This window comes from Necator americanus, chromosome I (assembly GCF_031761385.1).
Source record: "Necator americanus strain Aroian chromosome I, whole genome shotgun sequence".
In the NCBI taxonomy this organism is placed as follows: domain Eukaryota; kingdom Metazoa; phylum Nematoda; class Chromadorea; order Rhabditida; family Ancylostomatidae; genus Necator; species Necator americanus.
Window position 1 is genome coordinate 12,373,994 of NC_087371.1, and position 24,042 is coordinate 12,398,035.

The 24,042-nt window shown below is 43.8% G+C and overlaps 5 protein-coding genes across 8 annotated transcripts; 2 read left to right on the plus strand and 3 right to left on the minus strand.

Annotated features, from left to right (window-relative positions):
* Positions 1-886: 886 nt before the first annotated feature.
* Positions 887-21,729, plus strand: RB195_005267 (uncharacterized protein; the record flags this gene model as incomplete). Of its 4 annotated transcripts, XM_064177662.1 has the most annotated exons (8): positions 887-909; positions 964-1,036; positions 2,317-2,349; positions 9,401-9,517; positions 9,653-9,730; positions 12,359-13,273; positions 13,329-13,730; positions 13,784-14,431. In XM_064177662.1, 8 exons carry the CDS (start codon positions 887-889, stop codon positions 14,429-14,431), a joined length of 2,289 nt encoding a protein of 762 aa, XP_064034778.1. The 4 variants fall into 4 exon arrangements, with proteins under 4 accessions (XP_064034778.1, XP_064034779.1, XP_064034781.1 ...); XM_064177659.1 differs by lacking the exons at positions 12,359-13,273; positions 13,329-13,730; positions 13,784-14,431 and adding exons at positions 3,482-5,287; positions 10,665-10,805; XM_064177661.1 differs by lacking the exons at positions 887-909; positions 964-1,036; positions 2,317-2,349; ... (1 more) ...; positions 9,653-9,730; positions 12,359-13,273 and adding exons at positions 19,045-19,111; positions 21,496-21,552; positions 21,668-21,729 and having other exon boundaries at positions 13,596-13,730; positions 13,784-14,389.
* RB195_005268 (uncharacterized protein) lies at positions 11,056-11,478 on the minus strand (the record flags this gene model as incomplete). Its single annotated transcript, XM_064177663.1, has 1 exon — positions 11,056-11,478. The coding sequence occupies one exon, from the start codon at positions 11,476-11,478 to the stop codon at positions 11,056-11,058; it is 423 nt and encodes a 140-aa protein (XP_064034780.1).
* On the plus strand, positions 15,078-15,518 carry RB195_005269 (uncharacterized protein; the record flags this gene model as incomplete). The annotated part of the gene is made up of 1 exon (XM_064177664.1): positions 15,078-15,518. The coding sequence occupies one exon, from the start codon at positions 15,078-15,080 to the stop codon at positions 15,516-15,518; it is 441 nt and encodes a 146-aa protein (XP_064034783.1).
* Positions 19,601-19,837, minus strand: RB195_005270 (uncharacterized protein; the record flags this gene model as incomplete). Its single annotated transcript, XM_064177665.1, has 1 exon — positions 19,601-19,837. The coding sequence occupies one exon, from the start codon at positions 19,835-19,837 to the stop codon at positions 19,601-19,603; it is 237 nt and encodes a 78-aa protein (XP_064034784.1).
* On the minus strand, positions 19,889-20,293 carry RB195_005271 (uncharacterized protein; the record flags this gene model as incomplete). The annotated part of the gene is made up of 2 exons (XM_064177666.1): positions 19,889-20,036; positions 20,148-20,293. 2 exons carry the CDS (start codon positions 20,291-20,293, stop codon positions 19,889-19,891), a joined length of 294 nt encoding a protein of 97 aa, XP_064034785.1.
* Positions 21,730-24,042: the final 2,313 nt, after the last annotated feature.

Genomic DNA, 24,042 nt, shown 5'->3' on the forward strand with positions numbered 1-24,042 from the left:
ATTAGACGTGTATCTCTAACAATCTTTCTTCGTCTTTTTATTATAGCTAAAGGCGGAAGATTTCATAGTCTTCTTTCTAAACGCGTCAGTTCTACATTTGGAGAACGTTCAAATTTCAGCTTCAAACACTACATCACCAATATAGTATACATAAAATTTTAAAGCATTAGTTGAAATTTGGGATTTCCTCCTGTTTCTCCAGAACAGTTATCAAACAGTGATGTTTTGGCATAAAATGACATGAAAGACATCATCCTGCTGATAAAGATAACGCTCTACTTCAGATCAAGTGAACTGTTCACTACTATTTAACCAGCCGTTTGCATGTGTTTCCACATTCTGAGGAAGGCATGCTACCAACTTGAGGCGAACAAAGAAGGAAATAGGCACACGGAGGAGTCTTAAAGGTGAAAAGCAGCGCCAAGTGGCCACGGCTATGAAACGGCTGCAACGTCCCATTTACCTTTAGCGAAATGCACACGAAGTTATTACGCACCAGTTCGACGCCGCAAGACCCGTCGCAACTCATTTTAAAGTAGTTTGGCGTCGACGCACTAATTCGACGCCGTGGGACCCACAGCACCCCTTTTTCGAATTTAGTTCCACAAACACATACACACATACACACACACGCACGCACGCACGCATACGTGACAAACTAAGCTCGTTATTATATAGCATGGTATTATATATTTGCCTGTTCTCATGTGTGTGTGGATGTAGGTCAATCAGAAAAAAAATGAATGTGCTTACTCTGTTTAACACATCAAGCGTCGAATACACGTAAAGAACGGTACGTAGGATAGATAAATAAAATATACAAAAAAGTTAAATCTTATCATGTGTTTAGCAGTGTGATTCATTGTGCACCTCCTTCAGTTGAGTAATGGGCTACTCTCGTTGTGAAAAGTTATTACACTTCTATCCAGGTTATCTTTTTGTTTGAATCTCAAATTTATCCAGGAGTAAACAGAGCAAGGATGAGGAGTTTTCCGGCAGCGACGAGACGAGATTAGAAGCTGGTGGAGATAGTGGGGTCCGTTTCTGTCGACTTCAAATTCCACAAGACCTTTCAAATTGAGCCGGTCTTACACTTTACTTTTTATTAGGGTGTTCGGAAAGTATCTGCCGAAATACGGCAAAATTTCAAGACAAAACAACTTTTTAACAACATTTTATTATTCGACGAAATAATCTCCATCAACATAGGCAACCTTCTGCCAACGTCTCACAAGATCACGGATTCCTTTGGCGTAGAACTCCAGCGACGTGGAGGCGAAGAAAGCCCGAAGGTCAGTTCCGAGGTGCTCACGATCATCGTAGCGCTTCTCTTCCAGGTGATGCTGAAGCGATCGGAAGAGGTGGTAGTCGCTCGCGGAAAGGTCCGGGCTGTACGGCGAGTGCGGTAGAACTTCCCATCCGAGCTCGAGGATTTTCTGGGAAGTCTTCTTCGCGATGTGAGGGCGCGCGTTATCGTGCAGCAAGCGAACGTTGTCGAGCTTCGGGTGCTCCTTGCTGATCTTGTGGGCCAATCTTTGCGGTTGAGCGCAGTGGACCTCGGCAGTAACTGTCGTGTTGTCCGGCAGCAGTTCGAATAGGTAGATCCATGAACTCCCCACTAGATGCTCAGCATGACCTTCTTCTCATGGATTTCACCTTTCACGAAAGGATCCGGCATTTCATCGCCAGCGCACCGCGCACGTTTGTTGGGTGTAGTTGATGTACAGGACCCATCATCTTCTCCGAGCTTTCTCGCCATTCCGAGAGATCGCAGTCCATTGCTCACGGTGGACAGGGAACAGCCAAGACTGGCAGCAAAATACCGCGCACCTTCATACGGATGCTGTTCCGCCAGATTCTTCAGTTCGCCGAACGATATTGCAGTCGGTTGACCTGAGCGAGGCTCATCTTCGAGTTTCACGTTTCCTTTGAAGGGCTGGAACAAGGCGCGCACAGACCACTCAGAAGGAGCTTCAGTTCCGAATACTTGACATAAGTTTCGATTGGCTTCAACAGCGCGGCGAGATTCGAACTCGTGAAGGAGTACGTGTCGAATATGGGTGGAATGTTCGGCCATTATAGGATGACACAGGGAAGGAGGAGGGAGCCAGATATGTTATGTGTATATAAGCGGTAGTGTCCTTATACAATATATTTAAAACGGGAACTTCCAGAACATCTCAAAAAAGTTGCGCTACTGCGAAATTTTCGGCAGATACTTTCCGAACACCCTAATACATTACACATCACAAGCTCGCCATACACATGAGTGAATATAGCGGATGTTCAAAATTACAACGAAAGTCAGATTTTCAGGGAGAGCCCCAGATCTGCTGTTGCAATGCAAGGGTAAGTCCACCTGTTCGCCACTAATCCAGAGAACAGTCAAGAGGTACCCGTATGATGTGCCGCCGCGTATCCAGGAGACCAATGAGCGTCGTTAATTGCGCCGCGCGTCTCCTGACAGCGTCATGGCCGCTAGAGTACCACATTTTGCCGCGTCTGCTGCTCTCACGACGAATTTTCTTCGCGGCGCCCGCAGCTCTCACGATGCGCTTTTAGAATCGAAGGAAAAGGAAAGTGCTTGGTATTAGATGATGCTTGAAACTCTATACTTGTAAGTTAATATAAATGAAAGAGGTTTGTATATATGCCATTTAGAAATGCGAGCGAAAATGAAATTATAATGTTTTGACCTGTTAGATGGAAATTAATCATCCATCTCTGGGAACGCAAAAAATGCTTCGAAGAATTTTCCTCTGATCGGTGTAATGCTGTATTTCTCTACTTTTCTCGCTTTCTAGGAATTTTTTGCTTATCTAGCTGAGTAAAACTGCCATCGAACGCCTAACGAGGTACGGATAATGCCCCACAGACACATATTTTACCTGTAGATCTCGAAGATACAAAGGTCTCTGTTCGCCACTAATATACATAACCTGTCATATTGAATTTATGTAGAGAATAGATACAAATGAAGCGATAAAACGCTGTCGAAAGAAGTTTAAAGAACCCTACAAAGTTTTGTTGTACAGAACGTACGAGCAAGTATTAAAATGTTTGTGTTGTGCTATAGTGTGCCTACGAAGTTTTTAGATGGAACCTTTATTTGCGTGACGTTTCTGCTTTTTCGCCGTCTTCAGATGCCTAAATAGAGGATGACTGGAACAATGCTATGTTTATCCCGTCAAGTGCCACACCACCCTGGGTCAGTGTTTCGATAATCGTTCAGGGTAGTGAAAACAGAAACCTATCTATATTGAAAATGGTCTTACGTTTTGCTCTACCGGATGTGGCGCGGCTGGTTGCACGCACTTGTCACTCAGTGTACCAGCAAATGAGTATTACTGCGTGTAGATCACCAGCGACGATATAGATGATTTGATCTACACACAGAATATATTCTGTGTGTAGATCAAAGAGACGATATAGATGATTTGATCATATTCGGCGGTACTTCATGTAGTAGTTCGAATTTAAGGAAAAACGGCATGTATTGTACTCGTCATTGTTAAAATGTATTTCGAAAGAACAGGCCTGTCGTCTTCTACCTGAACAAGTATGGAGGAGGATTGAAAGCGGATCCAGAACGATCTGCGATTCTATTCGGTCTAGCGTCAGCTCGACCCTGCGCGTAAAGTACGATAGACTTTTGGGTATGGAGAGTGGAAACCATCCCAACAATGGAAGTAGTCCACGTAGACTCCACCGAGCAATTGACACAACAGCTCCAAATGCTGTTAATAATCAAGGGGCAAGAGTAACGGTACTCGACAATATTCATTTGTCCGATAATGCTGTTGACTTTCTGAGCCTTGAACCATCATTTTCAATTTCACATCAAATCGATGGGCCAACATTCCGTAAAGTCACAGTAGGCCTCCACAAGCTTCGGGACCAGCTTCGAATCAGAGCTAGGAATGAAAGTAACCATCAGCACGCTGCACCTATAAGCAAAAGAGCGTTACCCCCAACACCATTTCCGCGCAACTTTCATAAAGAACCCGAACCAGCTCGCGAAACAGACACAAAATTTAGAATTCTATTATCTGGGGTGTTGTCCGCTTATAACCATCATAGACGACTCATCCTTAACAATCTCACGCGCGAGCAATGGCAGGGTTTCAAGGAAATCCGCGAAATGACTACAAGAGGGGACATACGACTTTCAGTAAGCGATAAGGGTGGGGAATTCGTAGCCATGTCACAGGCTCTTGATCGGGAAATAACAAATCTTCACTTGCAAGATGAAACGATCTATCGCCGCGTAACAGAGAAAGAATTCCTTGTGCAGTGCAAGCGGTTGAATCATGTATGGATGACTATGGGAAAATCTGCTGGCCTTGACGAACGATTTGTTAGCCGCCTAAAGCTTGACAAACCGACCTGCCCTGTGTTCTACAGCCTCATCAAAACGCATAAGCTGAAACCCGATGAGGTCAACTCAACATCAGCGGCCACATTCAAAATCCGACCAATAATAAGTTGTGTGGGAGGACCAACGGATCGCATTTCGTGGTTCCTTAATAAAATCGTGAGTCAAATTTTGCCTAAAATACCATCTCATTTGTCGAACACGCACCATTTCCTTGAGCGATTACGCAATGCGAGAGTTGAGGGCAACTGCGTAATAGAGTCCTTTGATGTAACCTCACTCTACACGAATGTAAAAAACAGTGAGGCGCTGCAAGCTCTCTCTGAGATAGATTTATATGGTAACATTTTGGAGACATATGGACTAAGTAAATCTCGCATAATAACGCTTATCAAGGAATGCCTGAATTGTAATATCTTCAGGTGGTCAGGAAATTATTTCGCGCAACTGAGAGGGCTAGCAATGGGTCAACGATTAGCACCAGTACTGGCGATCTGCTTCATGAGCAGAATCGAAGAACCAGTGCTTTCGCGTAGACCAATAATGTATTGCAGATATATTGACGACTGTTGCATCATAACATCAACACAGTCCGAAATGGACGAGTGTTTCCGAATACTCAACCAACAATCGCAATATATAAGACTCACACGAGAAACCCCAGAAGAAGGATGGCTTCCGTACCTCAACACACAAATAAGTACTTCAAACGGCATTATTAGAGTAAAGTGGTATCGCAAAGAAAGTTGCAAGAACATCATATTGCACGCCAAATCTGCACATCCGACTGCAGTAAAACGCGCAGTGATTCGTAATATGTTCAAAACCGCTAGTGAAGTATGCACTGGCAACCAAGAACGACACGAATCACGAAGACTAGCCTTGAAAATCGCATGTGCCAATGGCCATACAGTACGTCCGCATTACCGAAGAACCCGCACTGTAAATAGCAATGTTCCGCGCGAAAACAAAATTTCTCTTTGTCTTCCTTTTATCTCTGACAGTGTCAGTGCCGCTGTTCAGCGCAGCATTATCCAAGCACAATTACAAAATTACGTGATCTTGGTAAATATCCCAAATGCAAACATCAAAAGCCAGCTTGTTAGAAACAGACTATATGATAGATACTGCATCTGTGAAAGATGTGTTATTTGTCCTTACGGAAAAACAGGCGACTGCGCAAAAGTGGGGGTAATATATGAGATTGAGTGCTTGATATGCAATGCAACTTACGTTGGGGAGACCGGTAGGAATCTTGGAGTAAGGATTAATGAACACATGGTCGGAAAACGACGAAAAAGTTTGATAACACCACTAGGAAGGCACAGACATGAGGCCCACAACGGAAACGATTACGATGTGAAAAACGTTATACTGGCTCACGAAACAGAAATATCGGCAAGGAAGACATTGGAGGCGTTTTTTATTCTTAAAAGAAACCCTTCAATGAATAATAGGAATGAATGCTCGTCGATAACGAATGAGTTCTTGCCACTTGTACCGCTCTGTGACCTATAACCGCCTGATATTCTGTGTGTAGATCAAATAATCTACGTCGCTGGTGATCTACACGCAGTAATACTCATTCGTTGGTACACTGAGTGACAAGTGCGCGCAACCAGCCGCGCCACACCCGGTGGAGCAAAACGTAAGACCATTTTCAATGTAGATAGGTTTCTGTTTTCACTACCCTAAACGATTATCGAAACACTGACCCAGGGTGGTGTGGCACTTGACGGGATAAACGTAGCATTGTTCCAGTCATCCTCTATTTAGGCCTCTGAAGACTGCGAAAAAGCCGAAACGTCAGGCAAATAAAGGTTCCATCTAAAAACCTCGTAGGCACACTATAGCACAACACAGACAGAATATGCCGAGGTTTCAAGACAAAAGCACATTCGAACTATTAAAATGTTTGACATCCGTTCTATGAAACATTAAATCTATATAAAATTTTGAAAAGGTAGCATGTAGAAAGGAGTTTAAAGAATATATGCAAAGTAATCATGATATATAATAACGAGCTTAGTCCGTGTGTGTGTGTGTGTGTGTGTGTGTGTGTGTGTGTGTGTGTGTGTGTGTGTGTGTGTGTGTGTGTGTGTGTGTGTGTGTGTGTGTGTGTGTGTGTGTGTGTGTGTGTGTGTGTTTGTCTGTGTGTCACGAAATTCGAAAAAGGGGGTGCGACGGGTCCACCCGGCGTCGGATTGGTGCGCTGGGGTCAGATAGCTATAAAATGTGTTGCGACGGGTTCACCGGCGCCAGATATCCATAATACGGGGTGCGACGGATCCACCGGCGTCGGTGGACCCGGTCATTGGTGCGCAATAACTCAGGGTGCATGACGTAAAAGATAAATGGTTGCAGCCGTTTCAAAGCCGTGACCACTGGGCGCTTTTCTCTTCACCGTAATGACTCCTCCGTGTGCACATTTTCTCCTTTGTTCGCCTCAAGTTTATAGCATGCCGTTCTCAGAAAGTGGAAACACTCATGCAAACGGCTGCTTAAATAGTAATAGTATCTTTATCGGTAGGAAGATGTCTTTCACGTCATTTTATGCTAAAATATCCTTCTTTTATAACTATTTGGGGGAAAACAGGAGGAATACCCATACTTCGAGTAATGCTTTCAAATAGTATCTACATTATTCTGGCATCGAAGGAGTGTTTGCAGCTGATGGTCGAATATGCTCCAATTGTAAAATTGATACGTTTAGAAGGAAAACCCCGTAATCTTTTGTCTTAATTTATAATATAAAGAAGAGAACGAAAGCGTTGTTAGAAAAAAAAACACAAATCTAATTTTACAGAAAACACCACTACTATTAACTTTCATTGATCAGTGAAGGGGAGCGAAGCTAAAACCACCGAAAGTCTGAAGTCCGGCTTTAGCAGGACATTCAGACTGGTAAGGATATAAAGGTACTGGGCGTGTAGTTGCGACAGTTGAAAGTTGAAAATGAAATCGTTGAATGACATCGTGACAAACATATACTTATGCACTACGAGTTTATATAGAACAGTTTGGGCGTGACATGTGTGAAATTACGAGATGTTTGAAAATATCTCCATGCTATTCTTTTCCCTGCAGCACCTTTTTGAGATAATCTTCATTTGTGTAAAGTAGCTCAAATTAGGTCAATGTACTCAGGTCACGCATATCACTCTAATCAGTCATCCAAACTTTGACTCTTTGATACTCTATGATATGCCTCTGATGATAGATCTTTCAAGCGGATAGAAGTATCTAGTTTTTCTCCTCAATATTCGATAATATGCGCTCAGTTTACTATATTCGTACATCAGAACTTGCTGTGTCAATTTGTTTTACACTCCTCTCCCTTTTAAATTATCCACTGCTTCGTCGCGACGCGAATGTCGTGCGCAGCGTTGAAGGGAGGTCAGGAGCAGTCAGCCGGTTTTCACTGGTACCTCTTGTTCCGCACCCCACTAATCCATGTTGGTTAAAGAGTGTATTGCCATTGTGTGTATTCCTTCAAAATTCTACTGAATCGACAATTAGATAGGACAAAAAAATTAATATGAAAATTGTATAGTTTCACTATAATTGTATAGTTTCTATCATTTGTTGAGTCATAGAATGAGAAACAGGGGACTTATAATATTTTCATTCATTGTTACGTGCCAAACTTGCCGGTGGGTTGCTCTCGTTCGTAAACGCAAAGCCACACTTTTTCCTGTAAACCTTCAGCCAAAACGAATAAAATAATGTGCTTTGTTATGTTCTTCAATGACTTGTGATCTGCCTTCAGGTTCACATGAGGCTCGTCAGAATTTACAGACGCAACGGAGTAGTTTGAGCGCGCTGCGTGACGGAACCGCAAAAGCGGTGAATACAAGCTTCTATAGCTCCTGCAATCGTACTTTAGCATGTCGTTCTCGTCGTTTACATAATACAGTCATGTCTATTGATGTATTAATATTAATGAACGCTGCTAGCTCGTCCTTCATCCTTCCTTTTCCAACGTATCCTTTGATCGATAGTCAACAGTCTGTAGTGCTATTGCCTCGCGTCCTGGGAGACTTTACTTTGAGTCTAATCCACCTAGTCTAGACATATTTCTCTTTATCATTTCTTCTTTCTTCTCCATCTGCCTTCTTTCTTTCTTCCTTCTGCTTCTTGTTCCATTTTCCTCTTATTCTTCTTCATTTTCTTCCTCCTTCACTTTTCTTCTTCTTCCACTTTCCCTTCCTCCACTTCGTCATCATTTCTCATCATCATCATATTATTATTATTATTATTATCATCATCATCACCATCTTCTTCTTCTTCTTCTTCTTCTTCTTCTTCTCCTTGACCATTCATCTTCCTTCATTCTTATCTTTCCTCCATCTTCCTTTTATTTCCTGTTTCTTCTTCATCATCCTTTCTCTTCAGACGTTTACCTCTTCTCCTTTTTTCCTCCTTAATTCTTTTTGCCCTTTCCTTCTTCTTCTTCCTGCGAGAGTTCCTGAAAATCTCAGAACTGACAAGAGTCCTCAAAACGATGTATAAAGAAAAATATGCTTAACGTCTGTCAAACTCTTGTTATGTTACAGTGCCTTCTAGTTCAATTCGGAATCGCATACATTTGTGAACGCATATGCGTTCTATACAACAACTTGTAACCACCTAAGGTACCAAACCTGTGCGGTATCGAACCACAGAATGCAATGGATTTCAGTAGTTTACGTGAAACACGTGAAATACTGGGATCTGTTGCATGCACTGCACTGAAAATTGTCAGTTTTCTTTCCGTTGTCATAAAAAAACATTCTCTTGAGTGTTCGCTGCTTCTATACTGAGAAATTCACCCGACTCGGATATGAAGCAGCTATGAAGAAATGGTATGAGTACGCGGGCCATCCGACAATCTTAGATAAACATCGCGAGGATTTGACTTACAGGAAATCGAATAGAAATAAGTTGTTAAAGTTTTTAAGTTTTTCCTTTGGAAGAGATTTTTTTCTTGCAATGCAGGATCGATTCGATTGTTCGAAGTAATTTAAACAGCACTTTTCTTTTCAGTGTTGCCTATGTGTACTGAGCATTGTCATGCTTATCTTAGCTCTCGTACACCTACACATGATCGGTTTCTTCACATTTAAAAAATTTGACCTCAACATCGTCTTTGGACTTGTATACGTGGGTTCTTTGACTTTTTTTTTAATTCGGTAAAATCATAACAGTAAGTCTAGGGAAAACTATATCCTGTAAGAAAATTGACTGTATTGGACGAAACTCTGATTTATTTGCGGTTTCAGTTAAGTCCTTATCCAGGTAGTTGTGGCAATCATCGGAATTCTTGGATGTTGCTTCCGCAAATCTATCCTAGTGCTAGTTCTTGCAATCTTCCTAGTAAGTTTATTTTTCTATGGATACAGCGATCAGCGATATACCATCCAATCATCCTCGCAATCATCACGGGGTAGAAGTGGATCGTCCTCTACGCCCCAAAATAGGTGACTCATCTCTGTGGTTATATATTCGAACAGCAATACCGAAGTAATGGTACAAAAATGGAAGAGTGTCCATTATCAACAGTTCTCACCAGTCGCTATCATGATCATGATCTCGTTATTATATATCATGATCATGATATATAATAACGGGCTTATTCTGTCACTTTTGTTGTGTGTGTGTTTTTTTTTTTTTTTTTTTTTTTTTTTTTTTTTTTTTTTGTGTGTGTGTGTGTGTGTGTGTGTGTGTGTGTGTGTGTGTGTGTGTGTGTGTGTGTGTGTGTGTGTGTGTGTGTGTGTGTGTGTGTGTGTGTGTGTGTGTGTGTGTGTGTGTGTGTGTGTGTGTGTGTGTGTGTGTGTGTGTGTGTGTGTGTGTGTGTGTGTGTGTGTGTGTGTGTGTGTGTGTGTGTGTGTGTGTGTGTGTGTGTGTGTGTGTGCGGCGTCAAATTGGTGCGCCGGCGCCATATAGCTATAACACGGGGTGCGACGAGTCCACCGCCGCCAGATACCTATAGAAGCGGGTGCGACGGGTCCAGCGGCGTCGGATTGGTGTGCCGGCGCCAGAAAGCCATGAAGTGGTGTAAGACGGGTCCACCGTCGTCAAATTGGTGTGCCAGCGCCAGATAGCTATAATACGGGGTGCGACGGGTCCACCGGCGGCGGAATGGTGTGCCAGCGCCAGAAAGCTATAAAATGGTGTAAGACGGGTCCATCGGCGTCAGATTAGTGCGCCGGCGCCGCTATAACACGGAGTGCGACGGGTCCACCGGTGTCGGATTGGTGCGATTGAGTGATAACTTTGTGTACATGACGCAAAAGATAGATGGTTGCAGCCGATTCATAGCCGTGGCGAATGGGCGCTTTGCTTTTCACCGTTACAACTCCTCCGGGTGTCTATTTCCTTCTTCGTTCGCCTCAAGTTGGTAGCATGCCGTTCTCATAAAGTGGAAACCTGCATGCAAACGGCTGCTTAAATAGTAGGCTGCTTAAATAGTAATAGTATCTTTATCGGTAGGAAGATGTCTTTCACGTCATTTTATGCTAAAATATCCTTCTTTTATAACTATTTGGGGGAAAACAGGAGGAAAACCCATATTCTGCGAGATACTTTTAAACTTTGTCTAGAATATATTGGTATGGAGTGTTTGAAGCTGAAGTTCGAATGTTCTCCAAATGTAGAACTGACTTGTTGAGAAAGAAGACCTTGAAATCTTTCACTTTTAATTATAATACAAAAAGGAAGAAAGATTGTTGGAGATACACAAGTCCAATCTCATGAACTAATAACACTAATATTAATTTTCGTTGATCAGTGAAGGCGAGCGGAGCAAACACCACAGAAAGTTTGAGGTCCGGCTCCGGTTTGAAATCGTAATAAGAACCATTACAGTCCAAACATCTTTGTGAACGAGACACACGTTTGCTTATACCCGCACCATAAAAGCCCGAGCTCGTGGAGTCTACGAACATCCAGAAGTCGTTTTCGGCATCATCTTCCTTTTGAAAGATCTTTCCTCTTAGGCAGCTGTCCAGTTGTTTGATAAAGTGATAGTCGGTTGGCGAATGGTCTGGCGAATATGGTGGGTCAGGTAGAGTCCCGTAGCCTAACACGTTCAACTTCAGTACCGTCACTTTTGAAATGTGCATTGTCGTTTAGGAGAATCGGGCCCTTTGTGTTCACTAACTCCGGGAGAAGAAGTTGTAGTTTCCGGTGTATTTCGTTCAGTTCTTTTGCAGTACTTCTCTGCGAAGATGGTTTTGTCAGATTTCATGAGCCTGTAATAGTTGTAGCTCAGCACGAACACCTACAATTATGGTCTTCTTCAGGTGCATTTTCGGCTTCAGGAAGTGTTTGGGAGCTTCATCTTTGTCCATTCATTGAGCAGAACGCTTCTTGTTACAAAGTTACATTTTTATCGCGCGTAACAATACGACCGAGAACTGGATCGTTCTTGTTGCGTAACGGAAGCGTTGAGCAGATCTCAAAACGACGGCTTCTTTGGAACGGGCTCAGTTGATGCGGCACCAACTCCTTCAACTTTTTCACATTTCCAATTTTTCCCAAGTGGTGGAAAACTCCACTGATCTCCCTCACTAGAGGGATCACAGCCGGTTAGTCGCGAGGCTACGTGGCGCGTCCCCGGGTGGCGGATAGGGGGCTAATCGTGGACCAAAAGCGACCTTGCGCTTGCCCAGAGACGCAGGTATATCCAGGGAATGGACTCCCTGTTTCTGCTGAGCCAGGACTGACTCATGACATCCTTGCATCCCGCACGTCGCTCCGGCCAAAGGCCTGCAATCAAGTGACTGGGAGGTGCAAGGGAGGCGGTTTGGAGTGGCCTCCAACAAATAAGCTCCACATGTCCACTCCGGGAGAACGGAAGTTCTCCCAGACACTCATGGGACTAGAGGCTTGCAACCTGCCCATGGGTTTTAAAATTTTTATGCAAAACACAGTAATAGAAAAGAGTCTCCTGATTCCGGAGGAAAGCCTGGTACGGTAGCGCCAGGTAGGACGGGGTTGCAGGAGTCATGTAGGCTACCGAAATGGAAATGGACTAGGATGGCGATCTGTACTTATAAAGCACGTACGTTTGCATCGGAAGCGGCCATCGAAGATCTGATGATGCAAGCCAAGAAGATCAAGTACGACGTCATCGGACTGACCGAGACGAGACGACGTCACCCTCTCAACGCCGTATATGAAACTGGAGGAAAACTGTTCTTAGGAACATGCGACAGCAGAGGTGCTGGAGGAGTTGGTGTCCTCGTCAACGCGAGCATGGCAAAGAATATTGGTATCGCCTCTTTTGAACAACTTACGACCCGAATCGGACGTCTGCGGATGAGAAAATGTGGTCCAACACCAGCTTTGACTGTCTTCGTCGCTTACGCTCTATCATCAAGCCACGATGAAGAAGAAGTCGAAGCTTTCTATATGGACCTGGAGAAGTTCTACCGAGAAGATCATGTCTTCTACAAGGTCATAATTGGCGATTTCAACGCCAAAGTTGGCCCAAGAAGAACGCCGGAGGAACTTCACATCGGGACCCACGGCCTACAATGGAATGACCGGGGGGAGAGGCTCTCCGAGTTCATCATGACGACTAAGACCATCCATGGGAACTCGCAATTCCAGAAGCCTTCCTCTCTACGCTGGACGTGGGAGTCACCCGGTGGAGGGTACCGTAATGAAATAGACCACATCATCGTCAATAAAAGGTTCTGCCTGACGGATGTCGCTGTTGTACCAAAGTTCTACACGGGATTGGACCATCGCCTCCTCCGAGGAAAATTTTCCTTCACAAGGAGAGCAGAGAAAGCCGCCAAGTTCAGAGGGAGAAATCCCAGAACTATCATCAACCGGGATTTCTTCGCTACGTTAGCCGGCTTTTGGGAAGATTCCGCAATGGACAACATCGACGACGAATATGACCGGCTCGTTGAACACCTTCACGACTGCTGCGAAGAAGGCTGAGAGTTCTAAAACCACCAAGAGACGCCTGTCTCTTGAAACTCTTGAGCTGATACGCCAGCGTGGAGCAGCACGAGCCGCAGGAAACCAAGAACTCACGTCCGTGCTCGCAAGGCTTTTCAGAGAGGCGATAAAGAAAGACCTTAAAGAGAAAAGAGCAGAAGTGCTGGCTGAAGCCGCAGAGGCGGGAAAAAGTACCCGCTATGCACGTCAAGACTTCGCCAGTCGCAAGACAACGATTACAGCTCTCCGGAACCCGAAGGGAACAACCATTGCATCGAGAAAGGGAATGGAGAAAATCATCTACGACTTCTACTCTGATCTCTTCGACAGCCATGTCCACTTTTCTCCTCACCATCTGAGGGAAGATGGACAAGTCTTTCCAGAGGTTCTCCCGTCCGAAATACGACATGCTACCATGTCGGTAAGAATCGTGCGGCACCCGGTCCCGACAGAATAAGACCAGAACACTTGAAGAACCTTCCGCCAGTACTCATCAACACCTTGGCGAGGCTCTTTACACGTTATCTGTCGGAATGCAAGGTTCCTAAACAGTGGAAGACTAGCAAGACCGTGTTGTTGTATAAAAAAGGAGATCCACATGACATTGGCAACTATCGTCCAATCTGCCTACTGTCCGTCATCTACAAGCTCTTTACAAAAGTGATCCTTAATAGGATTGAAAAAGTCTTGGATGAAGGACAGCCATGCGAGCAAGCAGGGTTTCGAAAAGGATTCAGCACGATTGATCACATTCACACTGTTTCGAAACTCATCGAGGTATCACGAGAGTACAAGATGCCGCTCTGTCTCACCTTCATCGACTTAAAGAAGGCCTTCGACTCACTTGAGACGGAAGCGGTCGTGGAAGCCTTGGACAACCAAAGCGTACCTACTCAGTACATAAAGGTACTTCGAGAGTTGTACAGTAACTTCACGACCGGAATTTCGCCATTCTACAAGAATGTCATCATTGACGTGAAGAGGGGAGTCCGACAGGGTGATACAATCTCACCCAAAATATTCACAACCACCCTCGAGAACGCAATGCGAAAGTTGGAATGGGACGACATGGGAGTGAAGGTCGACGGTCGGCAGCTACACCATTTGATGCTGATTCGCTGATGACATCGTACTGATAACACCTAGCATCAGCCAAGTGGAACGAATGCTGACCGAATTCGACGAAACATGTAGATGCATTGGTCTTCAGCTGAATCTAGACAAGACGATGTTCATGCGGAACGGATGGGTCTCGGATGCCCCATTCACGCTCAGTGGAACGAACATATCCGAATGCACGAGCTACTTTTATCTAGGTCGGGAATTGAACATGATGAACGACCTGACCCCTGAGCTGGGCAGGAGGAGACGGATTGTGGAGCGTATAAGAGCATCGAGGATGTAATGAAGAAGACCAGGAATACCCGGCTACGTTCTCACCTCTTCAACACCACCGTACTTCCTGCTTTGAACTATGCTTCGGAGACCTGAGCAACGCGCAATTGAGAGAGTGATGCTAGGAGTATCCCGTTTCACGCAAGTGAGGGACGGGATTCGAAGTTCTCTCCTACGTCAGCGATCGAAGATTAGAGACGCCGCCGCGTTCGCCAAGAAAGTAAAATAAGGTGGGCCGGACACGTGATGCGCTTTAACGACAACCGTTGGACCAGAGCCGTAAGCGACTGGGTTCCCCGCGATATTAAGCGCACTACAGGAAGACCGCCGACCCGATGCTCAGATTTCTTCACGAAGTCCTTCAAAGAAAATTATGATGCTCTTCGTGTCCCACGCGAAAGGAGGAAATGGAAGAATTACTGACGCCCACTCGACCAGTTCGAAGATCAACGAGAGTCAAGGTAATCAAGGTGATCAAGGTGGAAAACTGTTGAATGGTCAAAGCCTAGTTCTTGGGCAACTCTCGTGTTGTTTTAAGTGGATCATCTTTGAAGATTGCCTTCAGCAGGTGGTCGTCAAATTCAGAAGAGCGGCTGCGACCTTCCTTATTTTCAAGGCCCATATCGCCACAACAAAACCTTTGGAACCAACGCGGTATCATGGATTCGGTGGTGCTTCCCTCACCCCAAACAGCGTTGATATTCCGAGCTGTCTCCGCTGCAGACCTGCCCAGCTTGAACTCGTAGAAGAAGAATTTGTGAAAATCTTGACTGGACGTATTATCTTCTTAGTCTTGGTACTGACCAAACTCTGATTATCGTTCAAAATCACTTCAGCACTAGTAACCACAACGAAATACGGCTTCTAATATTAAAGATGAGTAACCGCAAAAAATTTGTCGTTAAGATAAGGCAACGAAAAACGAGCATAATTTTTGCATCAATGTAATAATATTCATGCGTATTCTTTCACGCGTGTATGAAATGAAACTCCAGAGAGCAGAGAGGCAGGTTGGACGGCGTCGAGTCGGTGCGCTGGCAATAGAAGACGCTAGAATGGGTCGAAAAGAATCCTACTGCTCCAAACTTTTGCATTGACGCTAGAAAACCATGGAGAGAGGGTGAGACGTGTCGTATGGCATAGAACTATTGCCCCAGCGCCAGAAATCACTGATAAAAACTCCATGGTTAGCGCGAAGGTGCGAAAATTGAAAAGGAGGGGATTATTGGCCCAGCAGTATTGCGCAATAATTCCAACCGGATTTGTTAAAAAAGTAAATGAGACCTTGTAAGCGGTTTCGTGAAAATGGTAACTTAAATTGCTTTCGACAATATGTTCCTCTCTGCGTGTCTATTCGCCTTCACGCTTGCTTCATCACGTTGGTCGCATCCTTTATCCTCAAATTAGAAACACGCATGCAAACACTGTTTAAAGAGTAGCTAACAGTTGATGAACAGATCTGATGTAGACAATTATCTTTATCAGTAGGATACTGACCTTCATGTCACTTTGTGTTAGCCACGTCATTCAGTGCAAATTGTTGCTTAACAGGCGAAATTTCTTTTTCAAAAAGGCGTTGTTAGGGAGAAGAAAAACCTAATTAAAAGTCACTGGTATATCAATCCACCTGGGATGCGTCAACGCGTTTTACTGCAATTCGTAATCGTCGAAGTTTTGGAACGTGTGTTTGCCTATACAATTACTTTCGCCGAGGATCAAGTAATTGTTTATGACCTCCCAAACAAGTCTGGTATCGATTTATCGACTCCGGAGAGATGAAATGTTTGGTTCGCACTAAGACGGTTACAAACCATCAACAGTGTAGCTACAATGGACCTCTAATGGACTTCTACCGACTGCGCCACACCTGCCCCCAAAAATTTGAATTTGTAGTAAGAAATTTACAGTAAGTCCCAGTACTTTAATTTTTATTCATCAGTGAAAGCGAGCGAAGAGAGAGTAAAAAGAAGTGCATAGCTCAGCATTAGGCGGACGTTTAAGTTCGAAAGATATAAATATAAAGTGCACTGCGTTGATCAAGCCCTGTTGGGGTGTGTTTGTCTCCAACTCCAAAGCAAGCATTTCACCAATTTACCTACTTCAAAGGGGATTAGAGCCTTGGTTGGCGCTGGGGCAGTTTTCACTCAACCAGATACTACTAAAATATCCAAATGCGGTACTGATAAATAGGCGAAGTACAAAAACCTGCTGAAACCCATATGGCAACCTCTGAGATTGATATCGCGGTACAGTAAAGGCTTGTGGGATTATTTCTAGCACGCAAAGTCCCGATCAGTAAAGCGGAGTTTCTATAGTCTTCCTACGTCACATTTATCTGTTCCGTATTTATGGTGAATTCTTCGCTATCACTTAGAATTGTGACTTCCCACGGAGATTCTGCACCAGAGTGATGCTTAATCGATTCCCGCAATCACGGGCCGTTAGCGAATTTGCAATGAATCGCCGATCATCGTTCGTTCTACCGATAATTGAACGACGTATCTGCTTTCCCTTTATGAGCACTTGTGATTTGGTATGACCTGGAGTCCTGCGTCACAAATCGGCCAAGTAATCCATCTGTTACATAAGAGTAACAAATGAGAGCAGCTCAAACACTTTTCTACTTTTATTCGATGGACTGGTACTATCTCCTGATGCCATTGACCGCATCTTCGTCAAAGCGTGTCTTCCTTGAGCATAACTCTACCCGACCTTCTCAAAAGCTCGCACGGAATTTTTCCATTCGTTACCCCCTTTGATATCCCTTTTTCTATGATACCTTGTTGGACCGTCTATCAGTGTTAATTGTCCTCAGATCTTCTTTTTTATCACAAATTTTGATGTCGCTATGTGGCCTTTTCCGGATTCAGCACGACAGACTCCTCAGAACACGTAGAAATGGTCTGGTCTCCTTAGGATGTGACCAAAGAAGTGAGGACGATTTTCTCTGACCACTTCCGATTAGAGTGCAAGATGTTGATGCGTGTAATCCGCTGCGACTCCACATCGACTTCCACCTGAACATTATTATGGCATACCCTAAGCTAAAAATAGTTGAACGCAATAGGGCCAAAAGTAGCCATACAGCTGTGTAAGAAGATTCTTTTCCCTTCAATGAAGCTTCCATAGACGCTACCATAGACGTTGCTCTTCGACCCCACACACCCAAAAGAATGGCAAGTAAGTAGACTCGCAGCTTGAGTTGGGGCAATGGGAGTTGACCACAAACACTCGGACAGGGAGATCTATGCAGAACAAGCATCAGCTGCATGTCACGCCCGTAGCTGCCGTTACATTCCAACACACAATCCAAGTAATGGAACTCATCGACGACGACATAGTATACAGAACAAAAAAAGAGTGACTAGAGTAGAGGATGACGGATTAAGGAAAGGTTGCAGGACGCTGTTAGTTCCCATACGGGAGTACCTATGCGCTCATCTTCAATTAAAGATGATTTGGTGTTTAGCAACACGTAAGGAACCCAGCAATGACTTGCGAGCAGATGTGCCAGGTCAGTGTTTCCATCCTTCTAAGCAAGCCTGGCACCAAATCATCTAATTGGTAGGGAGGGATAAAGGGCTTAGTTGGCACCAGACCAGTTATGAACTATCGATAGAATGTGCAGTCATGGCCGAACCTCTCACCAACTGCGTTACATCTGTCCGCGTATGTGGGAGTGAGTATTCGCCTGTCTCTGTCACGTCCAAACAAATTCACATAATTCACACTGTACAATTCGAGCTTGAAATACTATCTAAACGTTTTTGACGTAGTGATAGCTGATAGATAGATGATAAATATGTATTTGTCATATTCTAGAGTTCATCTGGTCGAGTAATGATGCAAATGATTCTTCGTCGTCTTGTGTGGGTGTCGTCTTGTGGGTGAACTATCTCTGGATCATTCTCTTCTGCTTCCGCTACCGCGTTCCTCTCGTCGATAGCCTGTAGCCTGAGAACATGAGTAGTTTACTGACGTTGTAAGAACAAACTCTGAGACAATCCCCATGGCTAGTCACAGATGTGTAGCCTTTGTCGAGAACTGAAGACGTCCTCAGCTGTTTAAGATTTGACCGCTTCTCTCAGGTCTCCATTATCTCTGCGAGACTGATATATTGGTACCACACTCGTCTGTGGGATGAAAACATTCACTTGATACATCGACTGGCCTCAAGTCATTGTATGGACTAGCACGCGTTCATATAACTCCAACTCTTGGGGATTGCAGTCAGGGACTTTGGCGCATCCCAATCGGATTAATACGCCTGAGACTTTAATCTTATCCTTTTTAGCAGTTGTACTATTTGCTCTTCTGCGGTGGATCAATTTCATTTTCAGGCTATAGTGGGAATACTAACACTCATTCAGACTATTGCAACCGTTATCTTCATGTTCAACGACTCAGGTAAGACAAAGCCGATATGGGAAGCGCTCTCTCCTTTTGACCTCTCGGAACTGAAATTCCTGAAAAATTCAGACTCATTTGTCTCATAGAGGTGCCTCTTTTTTCTTATCATTATGCTATCAACGCAAGATCCATGTCTTGACATTGTTACGGCAGGAGATCTATATAAAATCATTCTATGAGCGAAACTGAAGTTACCGCAGTTCTGATATCCTAGAAAAAAATGTTCTTTGCTCTGATTTCCTACTTGGAAATGACAGCACTCAATGACTGCATTTCCATGTCTTGTTTTCCTAATAACTCGCTATACCATAGTCCACATTTCTAGCTTTTCGCAGAGTAAAAAAAGAAGAAGGTGCACGAAATTGCTTTCAGGACTTTCTGGTTCTTTCGAAATTGCTATTCATATTTCATATTAGGGTGTTCGGAAAGTATCTGCCGGAATACGGCAAGATTTCAAAACAACACAGCTTTTTAACAAGTTTTTTATTATTCGACGAAATAATCTCCATCAACATCGATAACCTTCTGCCAACGTCTCACAAGATCACGGATTCCTTTGGCGTAGAACTCCAGCGACTTGGAGGCGAAGAAAGTCCAAAGGTCATTTTCGAGGTGCTCACGATCATCGTAGCGCTTCTCTTCCAGGTGATGCTGAAGCGATCGGAAGAGGTGGTAGTCGCGGCCAGGTCCGGGCTGTACGGCGAGTGCAGTAGAACTTCCCATCCGAGCTCGAGGATTTTCTGGGAAGTCTTCTTCGCGATGTGAGGGCGCGCGTTATCGTGCAGCAAGCGAACGTTGTCGAGCTTCGGGTGCTCCTTGCTGATCTTGTGGGCCAATCTTTGCGGTTGAGCGCAGTGGACCTCGGCAGTAACTGTCGTGTTGTCCGGCAGCAGTTCGAATAGGTAGATCCATGAACTCCCCACTAGACGCTCAGCATGACCTTCTTCTCATGGATTTCACCTTTCACGAAAGGATCCGGCATTTCATCGCCAGCGCACCGCGCACGTTTGTGGGTGTGGTTGAAATAGAGGACCCATCATCTTCATCTCCATTGACAACGGTGTCCAGCCAATCGAATCTGCGGCTTCTGGAGAGCAGTTGTGTGCAGATTTCCAGGCGTCTTTGGCTGTTGCCTCCGCTCAATGCATGTGAGAGCCACTGACCGAGCTTTTTCGCCATTCCGAGAGATCGTAGTCCATTGCTCACGGTGGACAGCGAACAGCCAAGACTGGCAGGAAAATACCGCGCACCTTCATATGGATGGACCGCTCGGAAGGAGCTTCAGTTCCGAATACTTGACATAAGTTTCGAATGGCTTCAACAGCGCGGCCAGATTCGAACTCGTGAAGGAGTACGTGTCGAATATGGGTGGAATGTTCGGTCATTATAAGATGAAATGGGCAAGGAAGAGGGAGCCAGATATGTTATGTGTATACAAGCGGTAGTGTCCTTATATAATATATTTAAAACGGGAACTTCCAGAACATCTCAAAAAATCTGTGCTACTGCGAAATTTTCGGCAGATACTTTCCGAACTCCCTGATAGAAAGGATGTGGCAGCTACTGTTCTGTCGATTGTTGTTAGTGTCCCCTACAGGATCAATGAAGCAACGGATCCTGTGCGACAATTAGTGTGCCACACTTTGCGTAGAATTGACGAGGGTAGTCTACATCACAGAGAAGTTTTGTAGAGTTCTTTAGACTGTGGAGACTTCTGCTCTATTGAGAAGTGTAATGAATGGAGAGCATGCAAAGTTACCAACTTAGGCACTTGTGTACAATACCCGGCCACTTTTCGTGGACTAACTACTCATTATTCATCATGATAAGCGTGCAGAAATTCTGTGTTTGGGCATAATGCTGATTTCCAATGCCCAAATTAAACCGAAGAGGGGTAACGGAACCGGCCAAGTCTTGGATTGCTAAGCTTCTGCAAATAATGCTTTGCACTGTACATCCTACAGGCGCGAGCTCGAGTTAGACTGTGCGAATAAATAGCTGAAACAACATTTGAGAGCGGAAACGGTGAAGGTGCTCGGCAGCGCTGTAATGAGCAACGATGACGAGCGAAACAAGGTAAAAAAGACGTGAAAGGTTGTTTTACGACAGCGAACATATTTGGCCCAGTTATTGCATATGTCAAAAAAACTTTCGAAACCTAGAATAAAATGTAGAGATTTTTTTGTGATTTGATATCCAACCATTTTTCGAAAAGTGTTGCTTGCTGACATTAGTGTTTGTGTTCAAGAAAGTCGTGTTACCAGCGCAAGAACCCGCTACTCGCGCTGGTTCTCCAGCAAGACAAGACACTCGAAATATCGCTTGTAGCAAAAATTTGGCCACTTTATGTACTTCAGTTTTATGTACTGCAGTTTTTTAAGGCCGTCGAACACTTGATATTGTCCTCTTCATCATATTCAGGATTTTATTTATTGCACGTAAGCCCTTTTAGAGTTCTTGGAGATATGATATCTCTTCTACAAATTAAAAAAAACTATTCTTTTGTCTCATCTTTCAAACAAACAATGTTTTAAAAACGTTGATTTTTTTCAGTCATTTTCTACACCGCATTCGTCGCGTTTAAGCTGTCCGTGCACTACAAGAATGAAGGCTGAAAAATAAGCACAGACATCATTCGTTGTCAAGATGGTCATTTCCCGCCTCAGTTATTCTTTGAGGAATAAATGATCATATACCGAAATCAAAGCCACATTTGAATTTAAGTCTAATTCTGAGAACTTTAAGAGAACTTTTAAGAAGAACTGATACTTCTTCTTTTCGAATTTAGAAACCGCTAGGCTCATTTCCCCTTAAAAATTAAATTAAATAGGTGGAAACATCCAAAGAAGTTTGTAACAGAATCGCAACATGTCCTTTCATTCAAAGAAGTTTTTAACAGAATCGCAACGTGTCCTTTGATTCCATATTCGAATGTAAGAGTGAGTCCAGAAAACGCTGGAACTATTGCGCTAGTGCCAGAAACCGGCAATGTGGAGTTAGATGGGTTCCACCATATCGAGCTGGTGTCCCGGCGCTAGAAAGCGATGAAATACTGCGGAAGGGATCCTGCTATTTCGAATTTGTTCAAAAAGCAGTAAAAGAGGTTCTGCGGCACCTGCAAATACCGACACATAAAAAGCAGATAACTATCCAAAGGTTAAGAAAGTTCAGTTCGACAAAACCAGGATTAGGTGTGCTCAAATGAGCTTCACATTATCTTTGACAATAATAACGTTAGTTTTTCATCATTAGTTGCAGTATTCACTAAATCACTTTGCGCTCACATTGTGTAAAACATACGAATTCTAAGAGAAACTTGTACAAAAGCAGTACCATAAGAATAAAGACTGGCTTGTAGCTCTTCGAAACGTCATGAGGCTCAGTGCAGCTGCGTATGATTGCATTGGTTTTACAACAAGAAGAAAGAATTGAGAATATCGCTCAGCTGTTGCAAAAATTAGGCTGCTGGACCGTCTTTATGGTTTCACTTCATCACTGTTTTAAGGCAGTTCAGCAGGAGCCATTATCCTCTTTGTCGTAATCCAGATTTTAATTGATGCACGTGGCTTTTCTAAAAGAACTAGAAACAGATGTCTCCAACATATTATGGAAGAACAATTATCTTATTAAATGTTTTTAAAATGAAAACATTCTTGTGACACGGTTTCAAAAAACGTTCAATTTCTTTCAGTCACTTTCTATGTACATGGCGTACGTCGCATATAAACTCTCGCTGTACTACGAGAACGAAGACTGAAAGACTAAGCACAGACATCATTTATTGTCAAGATGACTGTCGATTTCCGCCTCGGTTATTCCCTGAGGGATAAATTTCATATAGCGGAATCAAACCAACATTTGGATTTAACTCTAATTCTCAGAAGTAGAATTTATAATTCTTCTTTCCGAATTTAGAAATCGCTGATCAGTATATACAAAGATTTGGATTCACAATTTGAATTCCGAATATTCGAAAAAATTTGAAAATAACTGAGTGCGAGCAACCACCCGGCTATTGGTCTTGTGCTTAAAGTACTCTTTGTTGGGCTTACTCGGTTCACCTCTTAAAATTTGAGTTAAAGAAGGTAAAAACATCTTCCAGAAGTGCGAAAGTTCGACTTTCCTTGAATCTTGGCATAGAGATTGCAACTTGCGATAGTCACTTTAGCAACAGTCAAGATTTTTAACAAACTTTATTACGGCTAACGTTTCGGCGTCGTCGCCTTCGTCAGAGCCTGAAAAGTTAGATCATTTGTGATATATCCTCTCAAATGCCTCATCCAAAACAAGTCATCATTCCCTAAGATGCTACATCCAAAATCGAAACCAAAAGAGTCCAAAACGTTGTGCTTACCTAGGTAGGTATGGCATCTTAGGGAATGATGACTTGTTCTGGATGAGGCATTTGAGAGGATTTATCACAAATGATTTGACATTCCAGGCTCTGACGAAGGCGACGACGCCGAAACGTTAGCCGTAATAAAGTTTGTCAACAATCTCGACTGTTGCTAAATTGACTATCGACAAGGTGAAAACATTCGAGAAAAACTGTAACAGAATCGCAACAGCAGTTGTAGACTCCGCTCGCTTGAGGTTCCCTCTGACGCGTCTTCAGACTGTTATCGCTAAGAACGCATTACAACAATCAAAAGGGTGATTTTTCGAAGCGGCTGCTCTTTCATTCCACATTTTGAATCTAAGAGTGAGGGAGAAAACGCTCGAACTATTGCGCTAGTGCCAGAAACTGGCAATGTGGAGTTAGGTGGGTTCCACCATATCGAGCTGGTGTGTCGGGGCTAGAAAGTGGTGAAATGCTGTGGGACGGATCCCGCTATTTCGAACTGGTTCACCAAAAACCAGTGTAAGGGATTCTGTGGCACTAGCATTCCTGCAAATACCGACACATAAGAGGGAGACAACTATCTAAA